Source organism: Seriola dumerili, unplaced genomic scaffold (genome assembly GCF_002260705.1).
Source record: "Seriola dumerili isolate Sdu_G_001 unplaced genomic scaffold, Sdu_1.0 BDQW01000149.1, whole genome shotgun sequence".
NCBI lineage: Eukaryota > Metazoa > Chordata > Actinopteri > Carangiformes > Carangidae > Seriola > Seriola dumerili.
The window spans coordinates 6,852,321-6,862,394 of NW_019174404.1; the positions used below are offsets into that span (position 1 = coordinate 6,852,321).

The window sequence follows — 10,074 nt, forward strand, 5'->3', positions numbered from 1 at the left end:
GCATTTATCAAAAAAACACCTCCACATCAAAGGAATATAAGTACCAAAACTGATTTTAAAAAGGATATATACATTTTTTCACTATGTATTTAATCATACAGTGGCCAGACATTTTTCATAAATATAATTGAAAAAAACCAAAACATTTTTCAAATTATCTGTAAACTCAAGACCCAGTTTTGTTAAAACTATTCCAAGTAAAAAAACGAGCACGGATTAACTGGTTTCCATACCAGGCTGATTAATGTGAAAAGATTAAAAAACTGTTTTCTTTACTTACCACATCCGTCATTGGCTGTTCAGCGATAAAGAATGGTTCACGCCTATTGGTTCAATCTGAAAGAAAGAAGCCCTCTGATTCGTCCATTCTCTTCTCGGTGACCTTTCACCGCCGTCAACCTCTGCAGCTACTTGCTGTCGTGCTAGTTGTAAACACTCAGTGTGACATCTTTAAGTAGCTTCGCTGGCCTTGAACTTTGTGACAGATTTCACACTCTGAGATATGACATGAAAGAAAGACACATGAACAGAGAGATGCGGGCCGTTAAGTGAACGTTTATGGTGAGTAACAATGGATATTTGCTCGCTTGCTCCTTGTCAAACAGTGCGCTAATCGAGCTAAGCTAACTGACATTTCAGCTTCTTCTGTGGCATGTTGTTCATTGTGGGCGAAGAAGCTTTAGGTCATATCCCAAAAGCAACGTCAGTTTGCTGGTAGTTTGCCAGGGCAGTGCCTCAGGCAAGCAGCTTGTTATCGTCCTTTCTACTTTAATTGCTACAAGAAGATGCAGAAAGTATAAGAAGACATTTCTATCTACATTAAGTGGTGACCGTTTTAAATAAAACAATATACGTGAATTAAAAATAACACCTGATGTTACTGAGTATTGGTTTGTGTTTCTAATGCAAAAACAGTATTGTAACTAACAATCAGAACATGTCACAAAGGTAAAAATCTCACATTCACATTAAGAAAGGTTAGCTTTTTGTCCAGGCATTTCTATGGAAGCAAAAACAAAGCTGTAAGGATTTGCCTCTTTTATATATATATATTTATATTTAACGCTAGAAATCAGTACCACTTGATCTGCAGCACTGAAATATTTTACTTTGACAAAACAATAAGAGGGGTTAAATTCTCCTAAAATTTTGATGTATATTTTAATTATTTTAGGTTTCATAAACAAATTGAAGGTCTCTGATATAAATAAAATGTGGTTGCTCAAATTGTATTGGTCGCAATGTTTTCTAGTTTTCTTACTCTCTCCTACCAGAAAGTTTCAGTATGTTCACGGCTACAGCAGGACAGTACTTTGAGGGTACTTCATTATAGCAGTGGCTTGCTAAATACAAAGTGGGGGCATGAAAATGAGAATTAGAATATCTTTTGCACTGCCTTGTGGCACCAGACTTGAGTTTCATCCTACTTCTTTTCTGCAGCCTATTTTGCCATCTCTCCCAATTATCTCTCCATCATGGCGGGGATTTTCCAAAGAACACCAAAACTGTGGACAGCTCTCAGACATCTCAGCCCCCATAGCACCCTCTCATCTACAGCCACAACCAGACTTTCACCTGTAGACCTACACACTCCATTTCTCACCTGCAGCTCAGGGCAGTTTTTAGCTGCCACTTGTAAGCTGCATGGGGCTGGGGCAGGTGGACTCAAGCCATCTCCGGCTGCAGCCCCAGAGAGGCTGCCTTTCTCCAGAGTTACTCAGGAAGATTTAGTCTTCTTCAGGAAGATCCTACCAGGCAGGACCATCACTGACCCGGACCTGCTGGAGTCCAGTAATGTGGACTGGCTCAAAACAGTGAGAGGTGATGGGTAGAATTGAATTCGGCTCATTCATTCATTTCATCATACTAAAGAATTGATGTATTACATATTTCATTTCTTCTGCAGGTTCCAGTGAACTGTTGTTGAGACCTCAGACAACAGAGGAAGTTTCTCAGATTCTCAGGTATATAACATGATGGGAAGAAGACTAGATAGATAGATAGAAACATAAGGCAAGTGTTTTAAAGTGTTTTGTTTCCCCTCCTGTAGCTACTGTAACAGTCGCAACCTGGCAGTGAATCCTCAAGGAGGAAACACTGGGCTGGTTGGGGGCAGTGTCCCAGTCTATGATGAGATCATCCTCTCCACTGCTCTTATGAACAACATACTTACCTTTGATAGCATCTCTGGTAACTCTAAAAATCCTCAAGTTTCAATCAAAATGAGCTGTTTGCGTATCAAAAAACTACTAACAGCATATTTGAATCATTCTCAGAGATCCTCTTTCTCTGTTTTTCAGGTATTCTCACCTGCCAGGCAGGCTGTGTTCTGGAGAACTTGTCTCTCTACCTGGAGGAGAGAGACTACATCATGCCACTGGATCTTGGGGCAAAAGGCAGTTGCCAAATTGGTGGCAACGTGGCAACTAATGCAGGTGGTCTGCGACTGCTGCGATATGGCTCCTTACACGGGACTGTGCTGGGTCTGGAAGTGGTGAGTGGTGTAAATAACTGAGGGACATTTATGATCTTCAATAAAAAGTATTGTATTAAAATCATGGAGAAAAAGTGTGCGATGGCCTGATTCTGATTAGATAAAGGATAAAATCATGGATTTTATGTTTATGTGTGTGACTTATGCAGGTGTTGGCAGATGGGCGGGTGCTGGACTGCTTGGCCGCGCTTCGGAAAGATAATACCGGATATGACCTCAAACAGTTGTTTATAGGGTCAGAGGGTACACTGGGGGTCATTACAGCAGTGTCTGTCCTTTGTCCACGGAAACCTAAATCTGTCAACGTGGTTTTCTTGGGTAGGATTTTCTCGTAGCCTCTCAGATCTGAGGGCGGAAACAGTGTACTAAACAATGTAATGAAGTTCTTTGAAATCTAGATGAGTTTGTTCTTATAGATTGGCAGCTAAATTGCACTAGTTGATCATGCAGTTATCTGTGTTTGTGTTATTAGGCTGTGAGACCTTTGAGCAACTGCTGCGGACATTTCAGCTCTGCAAAGGCATGCTGGGAGAAATCCTGTCAGCCTTCGAGTTCCTGGACAGTGAATGTATGAGACTGCTGAACACGCACCTCAAACTATCCAATCCCATTTCTGGTAGGTACACACATGTGCGCACCTTATTTCACATTTAACAGCAGTAGCTGTAAGCACATACAGTGTAAGGGCATTTTTAAGTGTCTATTATTTATTAAGTATTTGTTAACAACTGTAACTCCTCCTATGATACATCCATTACTGGTGATTAAGCAGATAATGAATGATTGATTACACGGATTAATAAATCCTGACAGTGTTATGAGGCATTTATTAACTGTTTATATACATGTACAGATCATTCATGGCAGGTTTAAAACTATTTATCATTGTGTTCAAAGATGCAGTCTTAACACTGAAAAAAGGGGTGTGACAAAAAAGTCTTCACTCAAGGTCAATTTACTAGATTTCTTCTCAGAGTTTTCAGCCACATCTTTTGTCCTTGATCAGCTAAAGCTGTCACAGACTCTTCATTAATCAATGTATGATATAAATGTAATTATGCAATGAATATTACACAGTTACCAAACTTAATGTATGTCATATTCATATAAAAAACGTGTGATGACAATTGTGCTCCAGTGTACAGTCAATCATTACACATCAGTTACGAATGCTTCACATGAATGGGTTATAGTTAAATACTTATGTTTGCTTTGCTTATAACTTCATTGTAATGTGTTACAAATCATATATTTTAGTTTATTATGTATTACTTATACATGCTAACACACGCTAACCGCCTTCTCTCCATCCTGCAGAGTGCCCATTCTATGTCGTCATAGAAACATCTGGATCTGACCCGACACATGATGGAGAGAAACTCCACAACTTTTTAGAGGAGGCGATGACATCATCATTGGTCACTGACGGAACTGTAGCAACTGAGGAGTCAAAAATAAAGGTATCTCGACTTCTAGTGTCTTTCCTGCCAACTTATTCAAAACTGCCTACGGGTAGTTCCCACAACAGTAGGTGTTGCAGCTTGTGCAATCAACTTTTCTGTTTCCAACTGCTCAGACTCTTTGGTCAATGCGTGAACGTGTCACGGAGGCGCTGACTCACGATGGCTTCACGTACAAGTATGACATCTCACTTCCAGTGGAGCGGATCTACCAGCTGGTGACAGACATGAGGCAGCACCTGGGGGACCGGGCCAGGAGTGTGGTGGGATATGGACACGTAGGTAAGACCAGCAGATGGAAAGAAATTTGAATAGTCTGTATATCAGGAGGGGGAATAGTGGCGTGGGAGAATGAGGTATTTCTTATTTTCATTTCACTTGTACCATTCACCCCACCCACACCCAATATCTCACAATCTCTCTGTAGGCGATGGTAACCTCCATCTAAACATCACCTCTCCTGCCAAAGACCCTTCTCTCCTCGCTGCCATCGAGCCGTTCATCTACGAGTGGACGGCCAGCTGTCAGGGCAGCATCAGTGCTGAGCATGGACTGGGCCTGAAGAAGAGGAACTACATCTACTACAGTAAACCCAGCCAGGCTGTGGCTCTGATGGGTAACATCAAGGCCATGCTGGATCCCAAAGGCATTCTCAACCCATATAAGACTTTACCAGACAACCTTAAATGACCCCAACTGTCTCACTGCTGTGGGGTAGGTGGTAATGCATGTAGAGCTTATGCAGGAGCTCTAACTACAGCCTGATTGCCACATGGTTTTTATGCCAGATCATGCTCCTTCTTGTGACACCTTTTTCACACATTTAATGCAGAGTTGCAGGTTTTGCACAAGTGGCATTCGCCACCAAGTAGTATCTGTTTGTTATACATGTCCACAGAAGAAAGTAATTTCATTTTCATGTTCACAAAGCATTACTCTCAGAACGACATAGTCAATAACTTGCTGACTTTGTAGGAGGCTCTGAACTTAAAATGTTCCAATTGAAGTTACTACTTAACATGATCAACTACCTCTGCAAGTCACAGAGTAGCCTTTAGATCTTAAATTAAGGACACTTTGTATCATAGATGAAAAGCTATATTACTAAGTGATCATAATATACTATAAACTCTTGAGCATTGTAAAATTGTGTAATTATTTAAGGTAACAGTCTATAACTGGTGGACAACTCTGTTTTTCACAGTCGACATGTTCAGTTCTTAAACTGCAGCCATTGTATTAGAGCATTTGTGTACGAACAATAAAATTAAAATTTACTACATGAGGACTCCTGATACCTATGTGTGAGGAAATGTGTTGCTCAACGGCCCCAGTTTGAAGCTTTAAAGGATAGGTTCACAATTTTTCAAATCTGTCTTAAAACAGTAGTGAGGTGCCCACATGAACACTGAAATGGGTTTTGCTCACTGTAATTCTTCCTCCTGTACATACTGGCCATTTAAAGCTCTGATGAGCTTTCTGTGTAAATGAAAGGACAAAATTCACAGTTGTCATTCAGAGTAAAAATACATTCAAAAGTTTATCTGAAGTTATAATGATGCTTTAACAGACTGGGTTAGGCAAATCAAATGTATTGCTTTCAAAGGCTATAGTCTTTTATGTAGAAATTTCAGCCTTTTAGGTACAAGCCCTCCACTGCAGCTGAGCAAGGAAACAAAGTGTAATTTGTGCCGAAGACTTTGACTTTTGAGCAAGGTTGTAGGTTTGGTCCCAACATTGGTAGGGAAGCAAAAACACCACCACCCCTCCAAAAAAAAGAGATTGGCTTTTTAATGCTGTCAACCAAACAGTTTAATAAGATATATAATCTGAATTTACATTCAGGAATGCCCATACACAAATTTTATATAAAGACGTGTTGAATTTCTATATTTGAAATGTAAGGCATAAAAATGTCATAGTGTAGTAAGGCATAAAAAGTCATAGTATAGTAGGGCATAAAAATGTCATAGTATAGCAAGGCATAAAAAAGTTATAGTATAGTAAGGCATAAAAAAGTCATGTAGTAAGGCATAAAAAGTCAAAGATGTCATAATGTAGTAAGGCATAAAAAGTCATAGTACAGTAAGGCATAAAAAGTCAGAGCAAGTCATAAAAAAGTCAATAGGCAGTATCATGAAAGCTACCTGTCCTATGGCTGGACTGGGGATGTTAAAAACCTCAGCCGGAGTCTGCAAGCACCAACAGGCACATGTGTCTCACTAGCTTGTAAGTATCAAAATATTTACAATCACAAATGTAAGTAACATGTACATGTACTAAGTGTTTTATTTTCAACTCAATGTTAATTGTGTTAACTATGGTTGTTTTCACTGTTTGCATGCATGTCAAAAAATGTCATTCTCAATGTATCTCTTTTTTCTTAGACTAAAGTTGTTTTACAACTCCATGCATACTGTTTCTGTATTTACTGTTTATATGAAAATTCGTTTTCAGTGTCAGTGCATGTCTCTTGGTCTGTAATGGGTAATTAGGGGTAGATCTACCCGTCCTCTCTCTCTCTCTCTCTCTCTCTCTCTCTGATTTGTTGCCCCTTTTTTATCATTTTGAAAAGTTTAAAATTAGTTATTTTGTTAATAAAAATTGTCATGATTAGTTTCTCAAATTTTATTTGTCATTTTAAGATAAGAATAAAGGTTTACAGATTGATATGAGTAATAACAAGGGTTATAGAGACTGTTTTGAACAAATAAGAATACATGTATGCCTTGAGATTTTGGCCTGCCCTTAGGTGTGACTTGGGCAGAAAAAGTTTGAAAAGTACTGCAGTAAGGTAGAAAAATGTCATAGTATGGTAAGGCATAACAAATCATAGTATAAGATGGCATAAAAAAAGTCATTGAATAATAAGGCATGAAAATGACATAGTATAGTAAGGCATAAAAAGTCATAAAAACGTCATAGTATAGTAAGACATAAAAAGTCATAAAAACGTCATAGAATATAAAGGCATAAAAGGTCATAAAAATTCATAGTATGATAAGAAATAAAACAACATGGTAAAAATAGTTAGGCACAAAAATGCCAAAAAACGTCAGGTATAGTATGAAATAAAAATATCAAAAAACGTCATAGTATAATAAGAAAAAATAAGTCATGAAAACGTCATAGTATAGTAAGTCATAAATAGTCATGAAAATGTCATAGTATAGTAAGGCATAAAAAGTCATGAAAAAGTCATGGTATAGAAAGGCATAAAAATATCAAAAAACGTCATGGAATAGTATGGTATAAAAGGTCAAAAAAACATCACAGTATATTAAGGCATAAAAGGTGATAAAAACATCATAGTATGGTAAGACATCAAATGAAATAGTATAGTATGGCACAAATATGTTAAAAAAAACATCATAGTATAGTATGGCATGAAAATATCAAAAAACATCATAGTATATCAAGGCATAAAAGGTCATGAAAATGTCATAGTATGGTAAGCTAGCAAATTAAATAGTATAGTAAGGCACAAAAATGTCAAAAAACATCATTGTATAGTATGGCATAAAACGATGCTTTACTATACTATGACTTTTTTTGATATTGTTTGTTCCTTAAATTTAATTAAACTATTGTTCATATGATGCAATTACAAATACTATGAACATTTTTATGACTTTTGCCTTATATAACCATAGTTATTTGACGTTTTATGCCATACTATACATGACGTTTTGACTATTTTTATGGCTTTACTATACTTTGACGTTTTGATATTTTTTGTGCCTCTTAATATATAATTTGATTTGGATGCCTTACCATACTGATGACCATTAGTTATTGACTTATTATGTCCTTTATATAATATTATGTTTTTTTTTGACGTTTTATGCCATACTATACTATGACGAGTTTTTGTGATATTTTTATGCCTTAAATATTTCTATTCCTTTTGATGCCTTACCCATACTATGATGTTTTTATCACCTTTTTTGCCTTAATATACTATGGACGTTTTTGCGATACTTTTAAGCCATACTAACACTATGATCATTCAATTGGCATTTTAATGCTTATCTAATTATACTATGTCGTTTATCCTTAACATACTATGACATTTTTATGAGACCCTTTTATGCCTTAATATACCCATGATGTTATTTGGACGTTTGGCCAGTAACTATACTATAACGTCTTTTTAAGTGTTATGCCAACATTAGCTATGATGTTTTTTGGCATTTTGTGCCTTTTACTTATACTATTTAATTTGATGCTTAACGCATACTATGTATGCTTTGTTTATCACTTTTATACCTTTAATACATTGACACCTTTATTTAGACGCATTTATGCTTATGTATACATCAGGTTTTTTTTTTACGTTTTATGGCCCATATTATTACCATAGACGCTTTTTTTGGCATTTTTATGCCGCTACTATACAATTTCCTTTGATGGCCTTCACGCAACTATGACATTTGTTATGACCTTTTATGCCTTATATGGAATGATTATGTTTTACGTTTTTTGGCCATACACTATACTATGACGTTTTTTCGCGATACTTTTTAGCCATAGCTACGTATGACATTCAATTAGGCATTTTTATGCACTTGCGGATTACTATGTCGTTTTGATACGCCTTAACATACTATGAACATTTTTATGACCTTTTATGCCTAATATACTATGACGTTTTTTTTTAGCGTTTTATGCCATATTACTACAATGACGTTTTTTTATAATTTTTATGCCTACTATACTATTTCCTTTGATGACCTTACCATACTAATGACATTGTTATGACGTTTTATGCCTTAAATATAATATTATGATTTTTTGACATTTTATGCGCATACTATACTATGACGTTTCGATACTTTTTATGCCATACTACACTAGACATTATCATTGGCATTTTATGCCTTACTATACTATGTCGTTTTATCCCTTAACATACTATGACATTTTTATGACCTTTTATGCCTTAATATACCATGATGTTATTTGACGTTTTATGCCATATCTATACTATGACGTTTTTTGATATTTTTATGCTTTTCGTATACTTTGACGTTTTTTTATATTTTTGTGCCTTAATATACTGATTTCAGTTTGATTTGCCTTACACATACTATGACATTTTTATGACCGTTTAATGCCTTTATATAATATTATGTTTTTTTTGACGTTTTATGCCATTACTATACTATGACGTTTTTTTGATTTTTATGCCTTAATATTCTATTCATTTGATGCATTACGCCATACTATGATGTTTATCACCTTTTATGCCTTAATATTATCTATGATGTTTTTGACGTTGTTTAATACCATACTATACTATGACATTCATTGCATTTTTATGCCTTACTTATACTATTGTCGTTTTATCCCTTAACATACTATGACATTTTATGACCTTTTATGCCTTAATATACATGATATGTTCATTTTGACTTTTTATGTGGCCATATCTATACTATGACGTTTTTTTGATATTTTTTATGGCCATACCTATTACTATGATGTTTTTTTGGCATTTTGTGCCTTAAGCTATGACTATTTAATTTGATGCCTTACCATACTATGATGTTTTTATCACCTTTATGCTTTATATACTATGACTTTTTTATGACCGTTTATGCCTTATTATACTATGACGTTTTTGCGATACTTTTATGCCATACTTCAACTATGAATTCATTGGCATTTTATGCCTTGTTATACTATGTCCGTTTTATCCCTTAACAACTATGACATTTTATGACGTTTTATGCCTTATATATACATGATGTTATTTTGACTGTTTATGCCATACTTATACTATGACGTTTTTTTGATATTTTTATGCTTTTCTATACTTTGACCGTTTTTTATATTTTGTGCCTTAATACTACTATTTCTGTAGCCTGTACAGACTGATACATTGTTAATGACCCTTTATGCCTTTATAATAATATTTATGTTTTTTTGAGCGTTACTATAAACTCACTCCACGTCTTTTAGTTATGTTTTTCCTTCAATATTCTATTCAATTTGATGGCTTAGCCATACGAGAGTTTTTATCAACGCTTTCTATGCCTTAATATACTTATGAGTTATTTTTTGAGCGTTTTATACCCATATCTATATTGACGTTTTTTGATTATTTTTATGGCCTTA

The 10,074-nt window shown here is 35.6% G+C and overlaps 1 protein-coding gene across 1 annotated transcript; it reads left to right on the plus strand.

Annotated features, from left to right (window-relative positions):
• Positions 1 to 76: 76 nt before the first annotated feature.
• d2hgdh (D-2-hydroxyglutarate dehydrogenase) lies at positions 77 to 5,907 on the plus strand. The gene is made up of 10 exons (XM_022750214.1): positions 77 to 561; positions 1,441 to 1,821; positions 1,907 to 1,964; positions 2,051 to 2,190; positions 2,301 to 2,494; positions 2,644 to 2,812; positions 2,967 to 3,110; positions 3,812 to 3,954; positions 4,071 to 4,236; positions 4,382 to 5,907. The coding sequence occupies exons 2-10, from the start codon at positions 1,476 to 1,478 to the stop codon at positions 4,642 to 4,644; spliced, it is 1,623 nt and encodes a 540-aa protein (XP_022605935.1). The 5' UTR covers positions 77 to 561; positions 1,441 to 1,475; the 3' UTR covers positions 4,645 to 5,907.
• The last annotated feature ends 4,167 nt before the right edge of the window (positions 5,908 to 10,074 follow it).

Excerpts from the sequence above, each read along its gene's own strand:
- d2hgdh (XM_022750214.1), top strand. The coding sequence starts at position 1,476 with ATGGCGGGGATTTTCCAAAGAACACCAAAACTGTGGACAGCTCTCAGA. Across the intron at positions 2,813-2,966 it reads TGTCAACGTGGTTTTCTTGG|GCTGTGAGACCTTTGAGCAA; the intron begins GTAGGATTTTCT and ends TTGTGTTATTAG. Across the intron at positions 4,237-4,381 it reads GGTGGGATATGGACACGTAG|GCGATGGTAACCTCCATCTA; the intron begins GTAAGACCAGCA and ends ATCTCTCTGTAG.